This window comes from Salvelinus alpinus, chromosome 2 (assembly GCF_045679555.1).
Source record: "Salvelinus alpinus chromosome 2, SLU_Salpinus.1, whole genome shotgun sequence".
Classification (NCBI taxonomy): Eukaryota; Metazoa; Chordata; class Actinopteri; order Salmoniformes; family Salmonidae; genus Salvelinus; species Salvelinus alpinus.
The window spans coordinates 113356368-113380987 of NC_092087.1; the positions used below are offsets into that span (position 1 = coordinate 113356368).

A 24620-nucleotide genomic window follows, 5' to 3' on the forward strand; every position below is an offset into this window, starting at 1 on the left:
GATGTTTCTATATGATAACAATAGAGTAATATATTTAATATGATGTACAACATTCCGTATACTATTATATGCCATATACTATTTTTTAACAGTTTCACTAATTAACTTATTCATTATGATTCAACATCAGGTCACCGTCTCATCTCATACTGTATTGGAGCAGCAGCAGCTGACTGCCCGGTTCAACATCAGTTCACCGTCTCACCTCATACTGTATTGGAGCAGCAGCAGCTGACTGCCCGGTTCAACATCAGTTCACCGTCTCACCTCATACTGTATTGGAGCAGCAGCAGCTGACTGCCCGGTTCAACATCAGTTCACCGTCTCACCTCATACTGTATTGGAGCAGCAGCAGCTGACTTGATCGTTGATGCTAATCATCATGTGTTGAATCTGAGAGTAAATAGAGCCGACTACAACTCTAAAAATGAAGGGTTCAACTGGAGTTGTTCTCAGATCCCCTAAGAACCAAAAGGTTCTTCAAAGAACTTGTTAGAAAGTGGGTTCATCGAGGAACCTCCGTTGTTGCTGGACTTCTTCCGGGAACTTCGCAATTACAACTGAAAACGATGGTGACAAGTTTGGATGCGACAACAAGTTAAAAAGGTTACGTTTTGGTTGATGTTTGGCTCTGAATATGTCTCGAAATAATTTATTATAATAATATAACATACTAATAATGAATAACGAAGACAATTCTGGTTGTCTGTGAATATCTTCCATAACGTTACTATAGTTAATTGCCGTAAATATTAGAAAGCCGGGTTTGACCGTCGGCGTTGTATGAGCTACAGTACAGTACCGTTATCTAGCTAGTTAACGTTATGTCCTAACTAGGCACAACTAGGTTTGGATTATTTCCCTCAACTATATTATTTCCCATATATTGTATATCGTTTCCATAAAGCCAACATGGCTTTACACTCATTAACGTAAGTTTCCAATCTAGAGCAGTTCTCACTTTTGTGATAATGAACTAGCTAACGTTAACTAACTAACTAAGGACGGTGACCTGTCCAGACGAGATGTTACAACGAACTGAATCGTCAATGGAGGTCTTCCTCTTTATATAGTCTGCTACAGCATGCAATACTATTAACTCACAAGGGAGCATAACGTTGCATGTACAATAGTATCCCATTTTGGAAACGTTACATGTAAAATACTATCCCATTTAGGAAACGTTACATGGACAATACTATCCCATTTTGGAAACGTTACATGGACAATACTATCCCATTTTGGAGACGTTACATGGACAATACTATCCCATTTTGGAAACGTTACATGTACAATACTATCCCATTTAGGAAACGTTACATGGACAATACTATCCCGTTTTGGAAACGTTACATGGACAATACTATCCCATTTTGGAAACGTTTCATGGACAATACTATCCCATTTAGGAAACGTTACATGGACAATACTATCCCGTTTTGGAAACGTTACATGGACAATACTATCCCATTTAGGAAACGTTACATGGACAATACTATCCCGTTTTGGAAACGTTACATGTACAATACTGTCCCATTTTGGAAACGTTACATGTCCGCCCCCTTGTGGAGGGAAATTAATATCTTAGATGGTAGCTGTAGATGGGATTCAAATGCATAATGGTATTAATACAGTGTCTAGACTACCTCTTTTGTAAAATGATAAAATATTGAACAATTTGTGTACAAAGATATCTTGAAATGTGATATTAGGCCTGTATGGCAGTACTGTTACTGTATGGCTCCAATATGTTCTTCTATTTTACATTACATGTCAATGCCATTTATCTTTCAATATTTATTTAATATATATATTTAATTGCTTGACACATTTTCTCTTCCTTTGAAATTCTTATCGGACAGAACATGGACACAATGCAATTGGGATCAAGAAGAAGGTACAGATATGTTGTAGGACAGCTGCATTTGAAGTGTACATTTAACCTACATAGCAGTCAATAAAACTGAAATCTGTTAGCATACAAATGTGTACAAATGATCTTTTCAGATCTTCTCAGAAATAAATCAAGAGAGAGAGTGTGAGAGTCGACTGACTCTCAGATCATCCTCCACTGACTCTGCCCTGTCTACACCTCCAAGGTGCCCCGCTCACACAGGAATACACACTCAGACCTTACTAGACTTGTATATAAACTACACTTTGCATGTTTCGCTCACCTCTTTTTTTTTAAACTAGGTTTGAGGGCATTTACCCAGGTTGTCAGGAGCCAGGTCATTTACCCAGGTCATCAAGAGCCAGGTCATTTACCCAGGTAGTCAGGAGCCAGGTCGTTTACCCAGGTAGTCAGGAGCCAGGTCATTTACCCAGGTCATCAGGAGCCAGGTCATTTACCCAGGTCATTTACCCAGGTCGTCAGGAGCCAGGTCATTTACCCAGGTCGTCAGGAGCCAGGTCACTTACCCAGGCCATCAGGAGCCAGGTCATTTACCCAGGTCGTCAGGAGCCAGGTCATTTACCCAGGTCGTCAGGAGCCAGGTCATTTACCCAGGTTCACAGGAGCCAGGTCATTTACCCAGGTCGTCAGGAGCCAGGTCATTTACCCAGGTCGTCAGGAGCCAGGTCATTTACCCAGGTCGTCAGGAGCCAGGTCATTTACCCAGGTCGTCAGGAGCCAGGTCATTTACCCAGGTCGTCAGGAGCCAGGTCATTTTCCCAGGTCATTTACCCAGGTCGTCAGGAGCCAGGTCATTTACCTAGGTCGTCAGGAGCCAGGTCATTTACCCAGGTCGTCAGGAGCCAAGTCATTTACCCAGGTCATTTACCCAGGTCATTTACCCAGGTCCTCAGGTACCAGGTCATTTACCCAGGTCGTCAGCAGCCAGGTCATTTACCCAGGTCGTCAGGAGCCAGGTAATTTACCCAGGTAATTTGCCCAGGTCATTTACCCAGGTCATTTGCCCAGGTAATTTACCCAGGTCATTTACCCAGGTCATCAGGAGCCAGGTCATTTACCCAGGTAGTCAGGAGCCAGGTCTTTTACCCAGGTCGTCAGGAGCCAGGTCATTTACCCAGGTCGTCAGGAGCCAGGTCATTTACCCAGGAGCCAGGTCATTTACCCAGGTTCACAGGAGCCAGGTAATTTACCCAGGTCGTCAGGAGCCAGGTCATTTACCTAGGTCATCAGGAGCCAGGTCATTTACCCAGGTCATCAGGAGCCAGGTCATTTACCCAGGTCGTCAGGAGCAAGGTCATTTACCCAGGTCATTTACCCAGGTCGTCCGTAGCCAGGTCATTTACCTAGGTCGTCAGGAGCCAGGTCATTTACCCAGGTCATTTACCCAGGTCGTCAGGAGCCAGGTCATTTACCCAGGTCGTCAGCAGCCAGGTCATTTACCCAGGTCGTCAGGAGCCAGGAAATTTACCCAGGTAATTTGCCCAGGTTGTCAGGAGCCAGGTCATTTACCCAGGTCATTTACCCAGGTCGTCAGGAGCCAGGTCATTTACCCAGGTCATTTACCCAGGTCGTCAGGAGCCAGGTCATTTACCCAGGTCCTCAGGAGCCAGGTCATTTACCCAGGTCGTCAGCAGCCAGGTCATTTACCCAGGTCGTCAGTAGCCAGGAAATTTACCCAGGTAATTTGCCCAGGTTGTCAGGAGCCAGGTCATTTACCCAGGTCATCAGGAGCCAGGTCATTTACCCAGGTAGTCAGGAGCCAGGTCATTTACCCAGGTCGTCAGGAGCAAGGTCATTTACCCAGGTCATTTACCCAGGTCATCAGGAGCCAGGTCATTTACTCAGGTAGTCAGGAGCCAGGTCATTTACACAGGTAGTCAGGAGCCAGGTCATTTACCCAGGTCGTCAGGAGCCAGGTCATTTACCCAGGTTCACAGGAGCCAGGTCATTTACCCAGGTCGTCAGGAGCCAGGTCATTTACCCAGATCGTCAGGAGCCAGGTCATTTACCTAGGTCATCAGGAGCCAGGTCATTTACCCAGGTCATTTACCCAGGTCGTCAGGAGCCAGGTCATTTACCCAGGTCGTCAGGAGCCAGGTCATTTACCCAGGTCCTCAGGAGCCAGGTCATTTACCCAGGTCGTCAGCAGCGGTCACCAAGTCAAGATTCACATCCCCATTGCCAAATGTGGTTAATTTCTTTCATATCAAATGAGGAGAGACAAACTTATCACACAAGTCAGAGTTATTCTTAAACTTTATTCACTTATTAATAAGGGAGCAGGTCAATACAACACGCAACTATAAAGTTAATCAATTGAGTGCTGTACGATGATGGCTGGTTGACAAATCACCCCCAGATGATTCGTTGAGAGCCACGAGACAGAAGTACAAAGGTCTTTCAACCTACATGACGAACAACAGATGTATAGAACGGGTCACAAGGTTAAGATTTGTATGAAAGATACTTATAATTCTCAGCAGACAGTATCTGCTGTAAAAACAGTACTCTTTGTGTAGAGACCAGGGTCTGGCCCTGGGGTCATCTATCCCTGGTACCATATAGAACAGAAACATTAACTCATGCTCTGGAATGCGGTCTCTTTAGGTTTTATCACCCAAAAGACATTGTAAATCTCCTGTCAGTGTTTTCTCCCAGAGGCCCATCCTCAGTAGAACACACAGACACAATAGTTCTAAGAACCCTCTATTCTGTTGCATAAAACAACCATTTGATGCAATAAAAGTATTATAACATAATGTTGCAGTTTTGCTCTCAGTGTCCACTGAAAGTTGACTAGTAACAACAACTGGGACATAAAATCTGCCCAAGAAGAGGCAAACAAAAGAAAAACCCACAACAAACTTAAAGACAGGAAGCAAACCAAAAAGGTGGAGCAACTAAAGGTGTTAACTCTCCACGTCTATCAAGACAACTAGAGCACTGGGCCAGACACTCTTAAATAGAACCTGGACCAGCTCAGGTGAAACACCTTCCCACTAACGAGATGGACAAGCCAGCACAGGTGTAACACATATTGACTAATGAGGTGACACCAATCAGTACGTCCTACGTGCTAACGAGCTATACGTGCTAACGAGCTATACGTGCTAACGAGCTATACGTGCTAACGAGCTATACGTGCTAAAGTCCAATCTCAAAACATAAATGGAAAAACCAAAGCCTGTAACACCTTCCCCCTTAAGACAACAAATATATCCTATGTTTTTGTTGGACAAGTTTGCTCACCACCGACAGAAAACAACTTCCATTTCACATAATCAACTACAATGCTTCTACAATATAAACATAGTGTCTACTGGCTGTCAACAATTAAAAACAAGAAAAAACACATTTCTAAATAATAATATACAATCGTATTGTTTTTTTTATCCTTTTTCTTTCAATATAATCTTAAAACTCACTAGCTTCTAGAACTCTCGTCCCCTTGGAACGAGCCCAAACAAAACCTCATCTCCAATACGGAAAAACGTGCAGTCAAAATAAATTGTGATCCATGGCAACGCACTGGCTAAACGCAAAACTTGTTGACTGCCCACCCTTGAGACAATCAGCAACCAACTCCTGCAATATCCGTAGTAACTTTCCACCTTACTGCGGAGCTTCTCTCTCTTTTCAGGGTTCACTCGATAGGCATATTGTTGGATCGGGCCCAGTCCTCAATGTCATGCATTTGGGTTAGCACATCTGAGAATGAATCCTGATATTCTAAAAGCAGGGCAACATTGTCAATATAATTGTACCCAAAAAATGGTCAGCTGGTTGCATAAATAATTATGATTACTAAATGTTACATGAATTGTAAATATGAAATATAAAAACCAAATGTACAACCCTTTGTTAATATGTAGTGGCAATAATTAACTTGATGGTGAGGCATGGAATAATAAAACATGTATCTTTTGTCAGGCTGAATGTTTGAAATATGAGGTGATTTGAGTCATGCTTCTTCAGTAGTGAAATAAATACAATTAGCATTTGAATGTTGTCAAGAAATACTGGAGTGATGTCAGATTGTTAATAAAATTGATTAGTACAATTTATTATACTGCTTTCATGTGTGTATATACACAAACATCTGCAACAATTATCATATTACATGTATTTTTTTAAACATGCAGCTTTTTCAACTTGTAGAAAACAGCTAGCTACATTTTAAAGTGCTGCATTTTGATTAAAGTGGGTCACCAACGCAGTAAGTGTAACACAGCTCTTTTTTTGTTAGTCACTTTTTGTTAAATAATACTCTTTCAATTCAGAGCCTGGATTTTCCCCTGAGGCTAATATCCATATCATGCTGCAATCAATTGAACAGGGCAAACGATAAGGTAGAACATCATTAAAATACTTCTACTACAATATTAAAACATTCTACATTGTGACATCATTAAAATACTCCTACTACAATGTTAAAACATTCTACATTGTGACATTAATTCATTGATATCATGAAACAACTTCATGTATGTATTTTCTGATGTTTGATCAGAGATCTTTTATCAGAGTATCTCTTGTCACATTGATCACAGCTATGAGGTTTCTCTCCCGTGTGTATTCTCTGGTGTGAAGTCAGATGGCTTGATGTAGTATAACTCTTCCCACATTGATCACAGCTATAAGATTTCTCTCCTGTGTGTGTTCTCTGGTGTGAAGTCAGAGAGCTAGATATAGTAAAACTCATCCCACATTGATCACAGCTATAAGGTTTCTCTCCTGTGTGTGTTCTCTGGTGTGAAGTCAGATTGCTTGATGTCGTAAAACTCTTCCCACATTGTTGACAACTATGAGGTTTCTCTCCTGTGTGTGTTCTCTGGTGTGAAGTCAGATTGCTTGATGTCATAAAACTCTTCCCACATTGAGCACAGATATAAGGTTTCTCTCCTGTGTGTATTCTCTGGTGTGATGTCAGCTGGCCAGATCTACCAAAACTCTTCCCACATTGACCACAGCTAAAAGGTTTCTCTCCTGTGTGTTGTGTGTGTGTTCTCTGGTGTACAGTCAGAGAGCCAGATTGAACAAAACTCTTCCCACATTGACCACAGCTATAAGGTTTCTCTCCTGTGTGTTTTCTCTGGTGTACAGTCAGAGAGTAAGATGTAGTACATCTCTTCCCACATTGACCACAGCTATAAGGTTTCTCTCCTGTGTGTATTCTCTGGTGTGATGTCAGCTGGCCAGATCTTCCAAAACTCTTCCCACATTGACCACAGCTATAAGGTTTCTCTCCTGTGTGTATTCTCTGGTGCACTGTCAGATAGCAAGATGCACCAAAACTCTTCCCACATTGATCACAACTATGAGGTTTCTCTCCTGTGTGTGTTCTCTGGTGTGAAGTCAGATTGCTTGATGTAGTAAAACTATTCCCACATTGAGCACAGATATAAGGTTTCTCTCCTGTGTGTATTCTCTGGTGTGATGTCAGCTGGCCAGATCTATCAAAACCCTTCCCACATTGACCACAGCTAAAAGGTTTCTCTCCTGTGTGTTGTGTGTGTGTTCTCTGGTGTACAGTCAGAGAGCAAGATTGAAAAAAACTCTTCCCACATTGACCACAGCTATAAGGTTTCTCTCCTGTGTGTGTTCTCTGGTGTGAAGTCAGATTGCTTGATGTAGTACATCTCTTCCCACATTGATCACAGCTATAAGGTTTCTCTCCTGTGTGTACTCGCTCGTGTATTTTAAGTTCTGATGAAGATTTGCAACCTTTCCCACAGTCAGAGCAGCAATGAGATTTCTTCCCTGTGGGTCTCTGCTGGTGTTTCTGGAGGAGTTCTGATGTGGAGAGACTCTTCTCTGCCTCGTCAGCATCATGAGGTTGTTGAGGATTCCCAGAGGATCCACGATAGTCCCGTCTCTCTCCTATGTGAACAACAAAGTCAGTCAGATGATTAAAGGCCCACAACAGCGGCAATTCACTGTAAAAGGTGATGCCAACAGCATAGCCATGATGTTGTACAACAATTGATGTCTGTAATGAATGTTAAAATTATTTGACAATTGATTTAAAATGAGCAACAAGTCATATTTTGTCAAAAATGTCACATTAGTAGTAACATCTAAGATTGTAGACTAGAAATAAGTTATTCATGTTGTTGATACTCTAAGCAGTGTGCCAGACGACTTTTGGTCTCCAATATAGGCCCCTTTCTGTGTTGCTAAAATTGTGGCACGAGGGCAATGCGCACACAATTTGATTGCAGAAACACCTCCCTGCTAATGAGGAAACCGATAGTAATGGATGTAGTATATCTGGTAATGAGGAAACCACTAGTTATGGATGTAGTATATCTGGTCATGAGGAAACCACTAGTTATGGATGTAGTATATCTGCTAATGAGGAAACCACTAGTTATGGATGTAGTATATCTGCTAATGAGGAAACCACTAGTTATGGACGTAGTATATCTGGTAATGAGGAAACCACTATTTATGGATGTAGTATATCTGGTAATGAGGAAACCACTAGTTATGGATGTAGTATATCTGGTAATGAGGAAACCACTAGTTATGGATGTAGTATATCTGGTAATGAGGAAACCACTAGTTATGGATGTAGTATATCTGGTAATAAGGAAACCACTAGTTATGGATGTAGTATATCTGGTAATGAGGAAACCACTAGTTATGGATGTAGTATATCTGGTAATGAGGAAACCACTAGTTATGGATGTAGTATATCTGGTAATGAGGAAACCACTAGTTATGGATGTAGTATATCTGGTAATGAGGAAACCACTAGTTATGGATGTGGTATATCTGGTAATGAGGAAACCACTAGTTATGGATGTAGTATATCTGGTAATGAGGAAACCACTAGTTATGGATGTAGTATATCTGGTAATGAGGAAACCACTAGTTATGGATGTAGTATATCTGGTAATGAGGAAACCACTAGTTATGGATGTAGTATATCTGCTAATGAGGAAACCACTAGTTATGGATGTAGTATATCTGGTCATGAGGAAACCGCTAGTTATGGATGTAGTATATATGCTAATGAGGAAACCACTAGTTATGGATGTAGTATATCTGGTAATGAGGAAACCACTAGTTATGGATGTAGTATATCTGCCTGGAGCAAAAATGGTGAGCAAAGATTAGAGTTTTTCACAACGTATTCTGAATGTGAATGGGGGAAAACTCAGGGGAGTAACCTCCATTTCCAGGTTGCTTATGAGTGCATTTCACACTACTTTGGATTATAATTGTAAGGCTCGTTTGAATGTCCTGCTTAATATAATGTTTGTGTCATCATCACAAATCAACCGCTTTGTACTTAAACACTTCAACCAGTAAAATGCTCTTTGTCTAGCTTTTCCATCAGCCTGACAATGAGGGTTTGTACACTATTTGCCAAATTGGCCCATAACTTCACCTAACAACAAATATACCTGTAATGAACGAAGAAGCACTTTGGTTGTTATTGCATGACATACATAGTGTACTCTAGGATCCATAACAACAACATAGACCTACTGTAGGACCCATAACTTCACCTAACAACAACACAGACCTACTGTAGAACCCATAACAATAACATAGACCTACTGTAGGACCCATAACTTAACCTAACAACAACATAGACCTACTGTAGGACCCATAACTTCATCTAACAACATAGACCTACTGTAGGACCCATAACTTCACCAAACAACAAATAAAGGAAAATAGCTCTGTGTGTTGTACAATAGCCGATCCATCAAGGAACAGTTCTCTACACATTATGAGCCAAGTATCTCTGTGTGTAAACAGACTAACGAGACCCTACTGTAAATCAAGCAGACAATAACACATTATAAACATCAATTTGTTAGGGATGTTGGATCCAACGTGGAGCACGGCCTAACTGTCTTTACCAGAGTAATGAATGAAGAAGCACTTTGGTTGTTGTTGCATGTCGTGATGTTTGTCATTTGACTGGCATTCAGAAAATGATTTCCTGGATCAGCTGATGATCGATGAACATGTGACTAACTAAACAGCTACAGTATTAAGAATTATGTGTAATTATTGAAGAACCACATTAATGACAGTATCCACTTGGGTGTTGTCAATAAAGTTAAGGTGACTCTCGGTTAGAACCATTGAATTTAGCAAACTCAGAAATTATTTAGGATTTCTGCAAACTCAAATGATTTGATTTGGAATTTCTGTGCCCATGAAAACTGTTATCCCAGCATAATATAAGGAAACTAAATGTTACGTGGGTAGAGTGCATTTCAGAGATCTGAATACAAAAAAACTGTACTAACAGGACAATAACCTAAACCACAAGGCCAAATCTACACTGGAGGAGCTTACCAAGATGACATTGAATGTTCCTGAGTGGCCTAGTTACAGTTTGGACTTAAATCGTCTTGAAAGTCTATGGAAAGACTTGAAAATGGCTTTCTAGCAATGATCAACAACCAACTTGACAGAACAGGAAGGATTTTAAAAAGAATAATGAATATTCACATGAAGATCAGTCTCCTATTGGATGACATCACAACCTCCCATCAAGCCAACTCCTTGAAGGCCTTACTATGACGTCACTCACTCCTTCTAGTTTGCAGTTGTCTAAAAAAACACTATTTTGCTCAAAACATTTATTTGTTTCCCTTTAGTGTGTTTATACTTTACTGTATTTATATATCACTTTCAACAGGAAAAGTTTTTTATTTTTTTAATCACTGGAGGAGGTCATGAACAATTCATTAAAAAAATGTTCACCTTTATTTAACCAGTTGAGAACAAGTTATCATTTACAAATGCGACCTGGCCAAGATAAAGCAAAGCAGTGCGACAAAAACGACAGAGTTACACTTGGGATAAAGAAAAGTACAGTCAATAACACAATAGAAAAATCTATATACAGTGTGTGAAAATGGAGTGCAGAGGCAATAAAGGCAATAAGGCAATAAATAGGCCATAGTAGCAAAGTAATTACAATTTAACAAATTAACACTGGAGTGATAGATGTGCAGATGATGATGTGCAAGTAGAAATACTGGTGTGAGCAAAAAAAGTAAATAAAAACATGGGGATGAGGTAGGCAGTTGGATGGGCTATTTACAGATGGGCTGTGTATAGCTGCAGCGATCGGTAAGCTGCTCAGATAGCTGATGCTTAAAGTTAGTGAGGGAGATATAAGTCTCCAACTTCAGCGATGTTTTCAATTCGTTCCAGACATTGGCAGCAGAGAACTGGAAGGAAAGGCGGCCAAAGGAGATGTTGGCTTTGTGGATGACCAGTGAGATATACTTCCTGGAGCGCGTCCTATGGGTGGGTGTTGCTATGGTGACCAGTGAGCTGAGTTAAGGCGGCCTAGCAAAGACTTATAGATGACCTGGAGCCAGTGGGTTTGGCGACGAATATGTAGCGAGGGCCAGCCGACGAGAGCAGTGGTATATGGGGCTTTGGTGACAAAACGAATGGCACTGTGATAGACTGCATCCAGTTTGCTGTGTAGAGTGTTGGAGGCTATTTTGAAAATGAAATCGCCGAAGTCAAGGATCGGTAGAATAGTCAGTTTTACAAGGGTTTGTTTGGCAGTGTGAGTGAAGGAGGCTTTGTTTGCGAAATAGGAAGCCGATTCTAGATTTAATTTTGGATTGGAAATGCTTGGAAATGCTTAATATTAGTCTGGAAGGAGAGTTTACAGTCTAGCCAGACACCTAGATATTTATAGTTGTCCACATATTCTAAGTCAGAACCGTCCAGAGTAGTGATGCTAGTCGGGCGGGTGTGGGCAGCGATCGGTTGTTGATTGATCGGTTGTTCTAATCGGCTGTTGAGTCTGCCGATAAGAATACGGTGGTTGACAGAGTCGAAAGACTTGGCTAGGTCAATGAAGACGGCTGCACAGTACTGTCTTTTATCGATGGCGGTTATGATATCGTTTAGTACCTTGAGCGTGGCTGAGGTGCACCCGTGACCAGCTCGGAAACTGGATTGCACAGCGGAGAAGGTACGGTGGGATTCAAAATGGTCAGTGATCTGTTTGATAATTAACTTGACTTTCAAAGACTTTAGAACGGCAGGGCAGGATGGATATAGGTCTGTAACAGTTTGGGTCTAGAGTGTCACACCCTTTGAAGAGGGGGATGACCACGGCAGCTTTACAATCTTTAGGAATCCCGGGTGATACGAAAGAGAGGTTGAACAGACTATATATCTATATGTATATATATATACACACCTTAATAAAAGGCACATGATAGCCAGCTTGGAGGTTTCCAAAAGGCTTCATCAGACCAGAGAATCTTGTTTCTCATGGTCTGAGAGTCCTTTAGGTGCCTTTTTTGGCAAACTCCAAGCAGGCTATCAGGTGCCTTTTACTGAGGAGTGGCTTCCGTCTGGCCACTCTACCACAAATGCCTGATTGGTGGAGTGCTGCAGAGATGGTTGTCCTTCCGGAAGGTTCTCCCATCTCCACAGAGGAACTCTGGAGCTCTGTCAGAGTGACCATCGGGTTCTTGGTCACCTCCCTGACAAAGGCCCTTCTCCCCCGATTGCGTAGTTTGGCCGGGTGGCCAGCTCTAGGAAGAGTCTTCCAAACTTCTTCCATTAAAAAATTATTGTGACGCATACCTGATTACGCATGTAGAAGTAGAACTAGTCTACCTGGTTACACATATAGAAGTAGGACTAGTCTACCTGGCCTGCACACAAATGTAGGCCTATAAATGTGCCCATTTTGAGGATGGTGGCCACTGTGTTCTTGGGGACTTTCAATGTTGCAGATATTTTTTGGTACCATTCCCCAGATCTGTGCCTCGACACAATCCTGTCTCGGAGCTCTAAGGACAATTTATTCGACCTCTTTGCTTGGTGTTTGCTCTGACATGCATTGTCAACTGTGGGGCATTATATAGACAGGTGTAATCACACACAATATGATTTCATGTGGCACAAACAAAAACACAAATTCTCAGTCAAATATATAAGTCAGAATACAGCCTTTCTATTCTCTCATTTGATTTCAGGATCTCTGAATGTTCTTCCACACAGAGAGCAGTGGTAGGACTTTTACCGTGTTTATCCTCTAATGCTCCTTCAGGCTACTTGACCAGGTAAAACCCTTTCCAGACTGGGAGCATTGGAAAGGCTTTTCTCCTCTGTATCCTCTCATGAGCTTTAAGGTACGCCATTCGTGAATATCTGTTTTTACATTGGGAGCAGAAAATACTTTTCTCCTGTGTGTATTCTCTCATGCCTTTTCAGGTTAGTTAACATAGTAAAACTCTTTCTACACTGGGAGCATTGGTAAGGCTTTTCTCCCGTGTGTGTCCTCTCATGCAGTTTTAGGTTCCCTAACCAGCAAAAACTATTTTCACAGTGGGAGCAGTGATGTTGTCTCGCTGGTTTGGGCGTCTCTGGGTCTGGTTCCCCTGAAGGACTCTTCCCGCTGTCAGAGTGAGAGTCTGGTTTCTCTCCTTGCAAAGACACACAGAGTATGTCGTTAAACAGAGACCTAAATGAAACCTCCACATGATAAAACTGTCTTCCTATGAAGTTTAATCTAGACTAGATCCCTCAATAAAAGAGCAGAACTGGTCATCACAGAGTGGCTGTAGTGCTTTGTAGGCTGGGTAAATCCATTTGAATTCAATACATTTTTGACAGCACCCCTTTTGATTTACAGAAATCTTTCCTTACATGTTTGACTATGGAAGACGTGGTAAGAAAGTGACTTCATGTAACTGAATGTAAAAACATTCATGAGATATACAGTACCAGTCAAAAGTTTGGACACACCTACTCATTCAAGGGTTAGAATTATTTCTTTTACCATTTTATCTACATTGTAGAATAATCGTGAAGAAATCAAAACTATGAAATAACACATATGGAATCATGTAGTAACCAAAAAAAGTGGTAAACAATTCTAAATATATTTTAGATTTTTCAAAGTAGCAACCCTTTGCCTTGACAGCTTTGCACACGCTTGGCATTCTCTCAACCAGCTTCACCTGGAATGCTTTTCCAACAGTCTTGAAGGAGTTCCCACATATGCTGAGCACTTGTTGGCTGCTTTTCCTTCACTCTGTGGTCCAACTCATCCCAAACCATCTCAATTGGGTTGAGGTCAGGTGATTGTGAAGGCCAGGTTATCTGATGCAGCACTCCATCACTCTCCTTCTTGGTAAAATAGCCCTTACACAGCCTGGAGGTGTGTTGGGTCGTTGTCCTGTTGAAAAACAAATAATAGTCCCACTAAGCGCAAACCAGAAGGGATGGCGTATCGCTTCAGAACGCTGTGGTAGCCAGACAGGTGTGTGCCTTTCCAAATCATGTCCAATCAATTTAATTTACCACAGGTGGACTCCAAACAAGTTGTAGAAACATCTCAACGATGATCATTGGAAACAGGATGCACCTGAGGTCAATTTCAAGTCTTACAGCAAAGGGTCTGAATACTTATGTAAATAAGGTATTTCTGTTTTTTATTTTTAATAAATGTTAAAAAAAATCTCCAAACCTATTTTCTCTTTGTCATTACGGGGTATTGTGTGTAGACTGATGAGGATTTTTAATTATTTAATCAATTGTAGAATAAGGCTGTAACGTAACAAAATGTGGAAAGATTTAAGTGACAAAAAAGGGGGTTAAAGACATTTTTTTTTAAAGACATAATTTTTTACATCTCTTAGATATCAGACAGACACTTCAGAACAAACTTCCTTTAGATGTTCTGGGAGAAACAATACTACTATGGTTACTGTTGTTCCATGTTGTGAATGTTATCCAATGTGTTACTATGGTTACTGTTGTGAATGTTATCCAATGTGTTACTATGGTTACTGTTGTTCCTGTTGTGAATGTTATCCAATGTGTTACTATGGTTACTGTTGTGAATGTTATCCAATGTGTTACTATGGTTACTGTTGTTCCATGTTGTGAATGTTATCCAATGTGTTACTATGGTTACTGTTGTTCCATGTTGTGAATGTTATCCAATGTGTTACTATGGTTACTGTTGTTCCATGTTGTGAATGTTATCCAATGTGTTACTATGGGTTATAGCAGTATGGACTGTTGTTCCATGTTGTGAATGTTATCCAATGTTTTACTATGGTTACTGTTGTGAATGTTATCCAATGTGTTACTATGGTTACTGTTGTTCCATGTTGTGAATGTTATCCAATACGTTCCTATGGTTACTGTTGTTCACTGTTGTGAATGTTATCTAATGTTTTACTATGGTTACTGTTGTTCCATGTTGTGAATGTTATCCAATGTGTTCCTATGGTTACTGTTGTTCCATGTTGTGAATGTTATCCAATGTGTTACTATGGTTACTGTTGTTCCATGTTGTGAATGTAAAGAGATCTTCTGTTAAATCTGACAATTCATCTTGATGGTTGTAAAGTCGTCTCAAATAAAACTGTGAAGGACCTCGGCGTTACTCTTGACCCTGATCTCTCTTTTGACGAACATATCAAGACTGTTTCAAGGACAGCTTTTTTCCATCTACGTAACATTGCAAAAATCAGAAATTTTCTGTCCAAAAATGATGCAGAAAAATTAATCCTTGGCTGATTTCAAGGTTTTACTGTTAACCTATAAAGCGTTACATGGGCTTGCTCCTACCTATCTTTCCGAGTTGGTCCTGCCGTACATACCAATACGTACGCTACGGTCACAAGACGCAGGCCTCCTAATTGTCCCTAGAATTTCTAAGCAAACAGCGGGAGGCAGGGCTTTCTCCTATAGATCTCCATTTTTATGGAACAGTCTGCCTACCCATGTGAGAGACGCAGACTCGGTCTCAACCTTTAAGTCTTTACTGAAGACTTATCTCTTCAGTAGGTCATATGATTGAGTGTAGTCTGGCCCAGGAGTGTGAAGGTGAACGGAAAGGCTCTGGAGCAACGAACCGCCCTTGCTGTCTCTGCCAGGCCGGTTCCCCTCTCTCCACTGGGATTCTCTGCCTCTAACCCTGTTACAGGGGCTGAGTCACTGGCTTGCTGGTGCTCTTTCATGCCGTCCCTAGGAGGGGTGCGTCACTTGAGTGGGTTGAGTTACTGACGTGATCTTCCTGTCTGGGTTGGCGCCCCCCCTTTGTTTGTGCTGTGGTGGAGACCTTTGTGGGCTATACTCGGCCTTGTCTCAGGATTGTAAGTTGGTGGTTGAGGATTTCCCTCTAGTGGTGCGGGGGCTGTGCTTTGGCAAAGTGGGTGGGGTTATATCCTTCCTATTTGGCCCTGTCCGGGGGTTTCTTCGGATGGGGCCACAGTGTCTCCTGACCGCTCCTGTCTCAGCCTCCAGTATTTATGCTGCAGTAGTTTGTGTCGGGGGGCTAGGGTCAGTTGGTTACCTGGAGTACTTCTCCTGTCTTATCCAGTGTGAAGTCTCAGAGTGTGAATTTAAGTATGCTCTCTCTAATTCTCTCGTTCTCTCTTTCTCTCTGAGAACCTGAGCCCTAGGACCATACATCAGGACTACCAGGCATGATGACACCTTGCTGTCCCCAGTCCGCCTGGCCTTGCTGCTATTCCAGTTTCAACTGTTCTGCCTGCGGTTACGGAACCCCTACCTATCCCAGACCTGCTGTTTTCAACTCTTAATGATCGGCTATGAAAAGCCAACTGAGATTTATTCCTGATTATTATTTGACCATGCTTGTCATTTATGGAAATTTTGAAAATCTTGGCTCTCTCTAATTTTCTCCTTCTCTCTTTCTTTCTCTCGGAGGACCTGGGCCCTAGGACCATGCGTCGGGACTGCCGCCCGTGGTGACTCCTTGCTGTCCCCAGTCCGCCTGGTCTTGCTGCTATTCCAGTTTCAGCTGTTCTGCCTGCGGTTATGGAACCGCCACCTGTCCCAGACCTGTTGTTTTTCAACTCTTGATGATCGGCTATGAAAAGCCAACTGAAAATTATTCATGATTATTATTTGACCATGCTTGTCACTTATGAACATTTTTGAACATCTTGGCATAGTTCTGTTATAATCTCCACCCGGCACAGCCAGAAGAGGACTGGCCACCCCTCATAGCCTGGTTCCTCTCTAGGTTTCTTCCTAGGTTTTGGCCTTTCTAGGGAGTTTTTCCTAGCCACCGTGCTTCTACACCTGCATTACTAGCTGTTTGGGGTTTTAGGCTGGGTGTCTGTACAGCACTTCGAGATATTAGCTGATGTACGAAGGGCTATATAAAATAAAATTGATTGATTGATTGATCCAATGTGTTACTATGGGTTATAGCAGTATGGACAAATATTTTTTGTTGATACTTCCATGGGTCTTACAGTTCAAAATCAAATAGCAAAATTATCCTTGGTATAACCTTCTTAGAACAGTACAATACAGGGGAAGCCCTTCATGTTGTTTAAACCTTAAAACAATTCCATATAGCTTAGAAGGACCTCCCCCTCAGACAGGGCTTAGACTGTAATGGGTTAAAACTATCTGAGACTTACATTACTCTGAGACTAGTTATCCTGGGATCTAACATTACTCCGAGACTAGTTATCCTGGGATCTTACATTACTCTGAGACTAGTTATCCTGGGATCTAACATTACTCTGAGACTAGTTATCCTGGGATCTAACATTACTCTGAGACTAGTTATCCTGGGATCTTACATTACTCTGAGACTAGTTATCCTGGGATCTTACATTACTCTGAGACTAGTTATCCTGGGGAATAGTTTTAATACATTTGCAAAAAATCTAAACCTGTTTTTGATTTGGCATTAAGGGTATTGTGATGGCATTATGGGGTATTGTGATGGCATTATGGGGTATTGTGTGTAGATTGATGAGGATTTAAAAAATAATCATCAATTTTAGAATAATGGGATGCACCGATATCACATTTTTGGCCAATATTTTCCTTGCCCCCAAAAACGATACCGATAACCGATATTTAAATTTTTAGCGGCCTTTTAACATTCTAGTACAGTTAAAAAGTTAAACACACACGGAAGCAGCGGTCTAAGTCACTGCATCTCAGTGCAAGAGGCGTCACTACAGTCCCTGGTTCCAATCCAGGCTGTATCACATCAGGCCGTGATTGGGAGACCCATAGTAGTTGTCTGTTATTGGTGTAGAGAGGACGACAAAGGAGAGGGATCCCACAGTAGTTGTCTATTATTGGTGTAGAGCGGACAACAAAGGAGAGGGATCCCACATGTGGATAGGAAAACACAAATTATCATTATTACTGGAAAATATTCATTTAAAATCCAGGAATTGAACAACTTTGACTCTCTAGGTCAAGCCAGTAGGTTACAGTAGGTTGTAACTCTCTAGGTCATGCCAGTAGGCTACAGTAGGTTGTATCTCTCTAGGTCATGCCAGTAGGCTACAGTAGATTGTATCTCTCTAGGTCATGCCAGTAGGCTACAGTAGATTGTATCTCTCTAGGTCATGCCAGTAGGTTACAGAAGGATGTAACTCTCTAGGTCATGCCAGTAGGTTACAGTAGGTTGTAACTCTCTAGGTCATGCCAGTAGGTTACAGTAGGTTGTATCTCTCTAGGTCATGCCAGTAGGCTACAGTAGGTTGTAACTCTCTAGGTCATGCCAGTAGGCTACAGTAGGTTGTATCCACGTGGAAACAATTATCAACCCAATGTGGAAAGTGTCGAATTTGGTCAACAAAAAAAAAAAATGGCTTATTTGCTACGTGAGGTTTACTTGATCCAACAGAAGTTTCGTAATGATTAAGTTGTTATGTAGACACGTGACGTACCGACAACTTTGATAAAAACACTATAGGAGTTGTCTCCAGATCGCTATGCATATTCATGCTAGTAGCTTAGCATCTCTCTCCATTGAATACAGGCGGTTGACGACAACAACCCTCATATAATATAAACAATAGATTACAATAGTAAGATTAAGCCACCAATCCAAAGAAAGGATAGGCAGGAGCTAGACAACCCACAGTGCCGCTTTGTGGACAACTACTCCCCTTGTTAGGGCGGAGACATCTTGTCAGTATATCCATAATCTTTGGTGTAATATCACTACATGAAAATCACTACATGCCGTGCCCCCCAGTCTGCGGTCAGCAGATAGACCCTTCTCAAATATAAATGTTACGTCACTTTTTGGAAACGGAACAGAGAAAACAAGGGGTAGCTTGCTCTCTAGTCGTCTGATTCTAGACATATCAGTCATCATCCTAGGGCCCTCCGTTGAAGAGGTATTGACGAGCCAACTCCGAATATCCAAAGTTAAAAACACATTTAAGGCGGTACTTACTGGTGTTAATCAGATCTCCTATCTCCTCCTCTTCATCTTTCAATGTGAAAGTAATCTCCCCTTCCTTCTTCACTCCAAAAACTGCATCCTCCTCTTTCTCATCCTCCTCTTCTTTTACTGTAACATCCTCCTCTTTCACTCTGAACGGGTCTTCCTCTTCTTTCACTGAAACGTATTTCTCCTCTTCTTTCACTGTAACAGCCTCACCCTCTACTTCTTGTTTTATTGTAACAGCCTCCTCTTCCTTCTCCTCTTTCACGACAATGTTCAGCCCCAGAGCTTCTTTCTCCGTCCAGCAGACCTCCTCTTCTTTAACAAGAGGGGAGTAGTTTAGTGAGCTCATGTTCGGGGATGTTAGCTAGCTAGCTAGCTAGCTATCATTAGCGACTAGCCTAGTGCTAACTTAACCAGCCAGCTACTATAGCTGACTAATACAAAATAACGTAATATTAAATAGGTTAACAAGTAGATACGACAGAAGTGTGTCAAAAACACAGTAGCTAATATACACCGAAAGCGTATAAATAGCTTGAATCTTTCGGCTATGTTGGCTAGCAAGCTACCGAGGTGGTTGACGAGCTGTTTATGAAGAACCGTCCACTAGATTATACGTCACGCTGGCAGCGTCGCCTGAAAGACGCACATCGCGGTCTGCTGACTGGAGGGGAAACGCAGTTGAGGATCATATTTTATTTTCAGACAAAGATTATTTTAAATGGATTTAATTAAATAATACTATTATATTGAGACATACAAAGACAGGAATGTGTTGATTGATTAGTGCGAGTAAAAAAATGTTTACTACAGCACATTTAAGGCAGTTTCATTAAGTCAAACTAAATCTAAATTAGCAGCTAGCTACTGTAGGTCCATACTGCTCCTACACGGTGTATCAATACATCATGTAGATGTATATAATGAACAGACTAGGTCTATACTGCTCCTACATGGTGTAACAATACATCATGTAGATGTATATAATGAACAGACTAGGTCTATACTGCTCCTACATGGTGTAACAATACATCATGTAGATGTATATAATGAACAGACTAGGTCTATACTGCTCCTACATGGTGTAACAATACATCATGTAGATGTATATGATGAACAGACTAGGTCTATACTGCTCCTACATGGTGTAACAATACATCATGTAGATGTATATAATGAACAGACTAGGTCTATACTGCTCCTACATGGTGTAACAATACATCATGTAGATGTATATAATGAACAGACTAGGTCTATACTGCTCATGCATGGTGCAACAATACATCATGTAGATGTATATAATGAACAGACTAGGTCTATACTGCTCCTACATGGTGTAACAATACATCATGTAGATGTATATAATGAACAGACTAGGTCTATACACGGTGTAACAATACATCATGTAGATGTATATAATGAACAGACTAGGTCTGTACTGCTCCTACATGGTGTAACAATACATCATGTAGATGTATATAATGAACAGACTAGGTCTATACTGCTCCTACATGGTGTAACAATACATCTTGTAGATGTACACTACCATTCAAAAGTTTGGGGTCACTTTGAAATGTCCTTGTTTTTTAAAGAAAATAAAAAAAAATCATTTATTTACCTGTTTTTGCTTTGTCATTATGGGGTAATGTGATGTCATTATTGGTTATTGTGTAGATTGATGAGGGAAAAAATGATTGAATCAATTTTAGAATAAGGCTGTAACGTAACAAAATGTGGAAAAAGTGAAGGGGTCTGAATGCTTTCCGAATGCATTGTATATATAGGGGCAGTACTTAGTGACATCACTTCATGAAACAGGAGGTACAAATATATAACATAGATTCACAATATCAACATTCAATGTATCAAAATATATGACCAAGCTGGAAGTGGAAACGCCAGCCCAGCCACCATCCTAGAGGTTCACTGATGATCAACCTCCTCCTTCACATCTGACTCCTGATGATCAACCTCCTCCTTCACATCTGACTCCTGATGATCAACCTCCTCCTTCACATCTGACTCCTGATGATCAACCTCCTCCTTCACATCTGACTCCTGATGATCAACCTCCTCCTTCACATCTGACTCTAGTGATCAATCCAGAGTGTCTTCTTTTTTGGGGGAATCCCGATGGACTACGTCATCCAATAGGCCGTCATCACCACCACCGCCCACAAGTTAATTGTCTTTCAGGTTATTAATGGGAAGAACATCAGCAATATGTCCTGCCTGGTAACTTGTCTCGTTTAATGGATTCACATTGGCTGGTACTGTACAGGGAGAAACACCATTGAAAAAACTCAGTTGATCTTAAACTGCGGAAACACTTTTGGAAGTCTTTAACTGCATCAAAGTCTGTGGCCTGTGATGTTGGGACAAATGATAGTCCCTTATTATACAAGAGACAAAATTCACAATTTCTACAGCACAACGACAGAGTCATGTCTTCAGTGTAAAACTAACAATGACTCAATAATCCTTCTGGGAATGTTATGATGTCATAAAGTTATGGGAGGAGTTAGAAAGTTGGCTGTCAGAAGTACAGTTATACAATGTTAAATTACTTTTTATCTGTCTGTCTGTATATTTCAAAACATGGCATTTGAGGGTGCAGTGAGATACCCCAGAGTTGGACGATACTTTTCTCATCGATCATCTTAAATATTATACTTAATTAAACCTGGAAATCAACCAATCCTCTGTTGATAATTAAATAGAAAGGTCAAATGCTTTATTATCTAAAAGTTGAAAGTGACGGAGAGAAATAAAATGATGCTGATGTGTGTGCTGGCTGTGTTCTAGTGGGTCTGGGCAGGTGTGATGTAGTTAATGGTTAATGAACATGGAGGTGTGTTCTAGTGGGTCTGGGCAGGTGTGATGTAGTTAATGGAGATGGAGGTGTGTTCTAGTGGGTCTGGGCAGGTGTGATGTAGTTAATGGAGATGGAGGTGTGTTCTAGTGGGTCTGGACAGGTGTGTTGTAGTTAATGGAGATGGAGGTGTGTTCTAGTGGGTCTGGGCAGGTGTGATGTAGTTAATGGAGATGGAGGTGTGTTCTAGTGGGTCTGGGTAGGTGTGATGTAGTTATTGGAGATGGAGGTGTGTTCTAGTGGGTCTGGGCAGGTGTGATGTAGTTAATGGAGATGGAGGTGTGTTCTAGTGGGTCTGGACAGGTGTGTTGTAGTTAATGGAGATGGAGGTGTGTTCTAGTGGGTCTGGGCAGGTGTGATGTAGTTAATGGAGATGGAGGTGTGTTCTAGTGGGTCTGGACAGATGTCATGTAGTTAGTGGAGATGGAGGTGTGTTCTAGTGGGTCTGGGCAGGTGTGATGTAGTTAATGGAGATGGAGGTGTGTTCTAGTGGGTCTGGGCAGGTGTGATGTAGTTAATGGAGATGGAGGTGTGTTCTAGTGGGTCTGGACAGATGTCATGTAGTTAGTGGAGATGGAGGTGTGTTCTAGTGGGTCTGGGCAGGTGTGATGTAGGTAATGGAGAAGTGGTGTGTTCTAGTGGGTCTGGGCAGGTGTGATGTAGTTAATGGAGATGGAGGTGTGTTCTAGTGGGTCTGGACAGATGTCATGTAGTTAGTGGAGATGGAGGTGTGTTCTAGTGGGTCTGGGCAGGTGTGATGTAGGTAATGGAGAAGTGGTGTGTTCTAGTGGGTCTGGGCAGGTGTGATGTAGTTAATGGAGATGGAGGTGTGTTCTAGTGGGTCTGGGGAGGTGTGATGTAGTTAATGGAGATGGAGGTGTGTTCTAGTGGGTCTGGGCAGGTGTGATGTAGTTAATGTTTCTATGATGTTGTTTGTATGTGTATGTTTTGTATTGTTTATAAAATATCAAATAAAATATTAAAACATTTCCAATGCAAAGTAACACCTCACAGTTCTATTTTTGGAGTTATTACATTAAACCAATCAGAATTCAGAAGAATGCCAAAGTCAGGTGTGAAGTAATATGGAGGACCAGCCTATTCCCTATGATGTAAACTACAACAGAAATAACTTCAAATGTATAACTTCAAATTAAACCAATCGTTTGAACTCATGACCAACGTTTTGGAAATACATAACGCCATCTAACCAAATATCAAAGAATGTTAGCTATATGCAGTTATCTTAGCCAGCCAGCTAACATTAGCTATTTAGTCAACTAGCTATGGTCAGCGAGCTGGAGCCCAACTACTGGAGACCAGTTAGAACCCAACTAACAAAACCCAACTAAAACTGCAGATCAAAAGAGACAAACAGAATGATAGCAGGAAAAATCCCCCACTGTAAAGATTACAGGTGTCAGTCAGCTAGCGCGCTAGCAGTAAGCCAAGGTTGTAAAAGTTACAAAACTCCCACAGAGAACATGCTGAAAAGTAGTGAAACAAAGCTTCCTGAAGCATTGATGCTTTCCAGCCAATTGTGTCAAAAAATAGGTTCGCTACTCAAGGCTTTGAGCGAAACAGAATTTAGAACAGCCAAATTATTATAGATGAAATCACACACCGTAGCGGCGTAGCCATTATGTCATATATTAAACCACTGGCCGTGTTCGAGAGCATCAAATCCATGCTGCGTTGTGGGTAAACGGTGACTGGCTGACTGATTTATAAATAATAATGAGTAATTATTTATGATGTAAGGTGATTTGTAGATAAGTCAGTTGGCAGTCAAACCAGCCCAATACCAAACCAATCAGGTGGTTGTTCGATGAAACGAAGCTTCAGACGTCATCGTGCTGCTGATAAAGTGATACAGGCATCAACACACTGCTTTGAAGTTTACTGCTTTCAAGGCCTCGCACCTCCGGTATCAAACATAACATCCCCATCGAAAAGTTGACAAAACAAAAAGGAGCAAGCAGGTTGATTTCCTCTGTCATTTTGAGCCCACGGCAAGAAGTCACCAGAGCCTACCATGCTAACGGGTTCCCACTAGATAACACAACCACACAGTTAATGAAAAGCATGAGGTGAAGCTTGAGCTAGATATCAACCTATCGAGCTAGTGTGACCTTCCTGGGAAGACCCTGGTCTCTCAAGTCAGTGAGTCAACACAGGAAGGAGCAATGGATGGATAGTTCATTTATTTCCAAAGATGCAATGATGGGACACACACAGTATGGATGAATGATCAGTAGTGACGGGATATAAATAGCACTCCCACAGCAATTCTCCATAAATCTGCCCTATAATATACTAACAAAAAAACGATTGAAGTGTCTACCAAAGTTATTGTGATCGTATAGTGGATTTAACAATTCCTACTAATTCCTAATTTACTATAATAAATGAATCAATTGTTTCCATGTGTCTCATATTCACTACATCAGAATAAACTGTATTTTAGTATCAAAATACATGTATATCAAATTAACCTGGAAAATGACTAAATGTCCCCCTCTGGTGGCAAAGAAGTATAATACACCTAAACTAACAAAACCGGGCTAATAAACTGGCTGGTGTTCATGAGTTTATAAAACATATACTTTATACATTTGTCATAA

At 41.3% G+C, this 24620-nt stretch overlaps 1 protein-coding gene across 1 annotated transcript; it reads right to left on the reverse strand.

Moving 5' to 3' along the window:
- Nucleotides 1–4196: 4196 nt before the first annotated feature.
- Nucleotides 4197–19789, reverse strand: LOC139548069 (zinc finger protein ZFP2-like). Its single transcript, XM_071357389.1, has 2 exons — nt 19131–19789; nt 4197–7795 (listed from the first exon to the last, which is right to left on the reverse strand). Exons 1-2 carry the CDS (start codon nt 19471–19473, stop codon nt 6396–6398), a joined length of 1743 nt encoding a protein of 580 aa, XP_071213490.1. The 5' UTR covers nt 19474–19789; the 3' UTR covers nt 4197–6395.
- Nucleotides 19790–24620: the final 4831 nt, after the last annotated feature.

Excerpts from the sequence above, each read along its gene's own strand:
- LOC139548069 (XM_071357389.1), bottom strand. The coding sequence starts at position 19,473 with ATGAGCTCACTAAACTACTCCCCTCTTGTTAAAGAAGAGGAGGTCTGC. Across the intron at positions 7,796-19,130 it reads AGGAGATCTGATTAACACCA|GAGAGAGACGGGACTATCGT; the intron begins GTAAGTACCGCC and ends TTGTTCACATAG.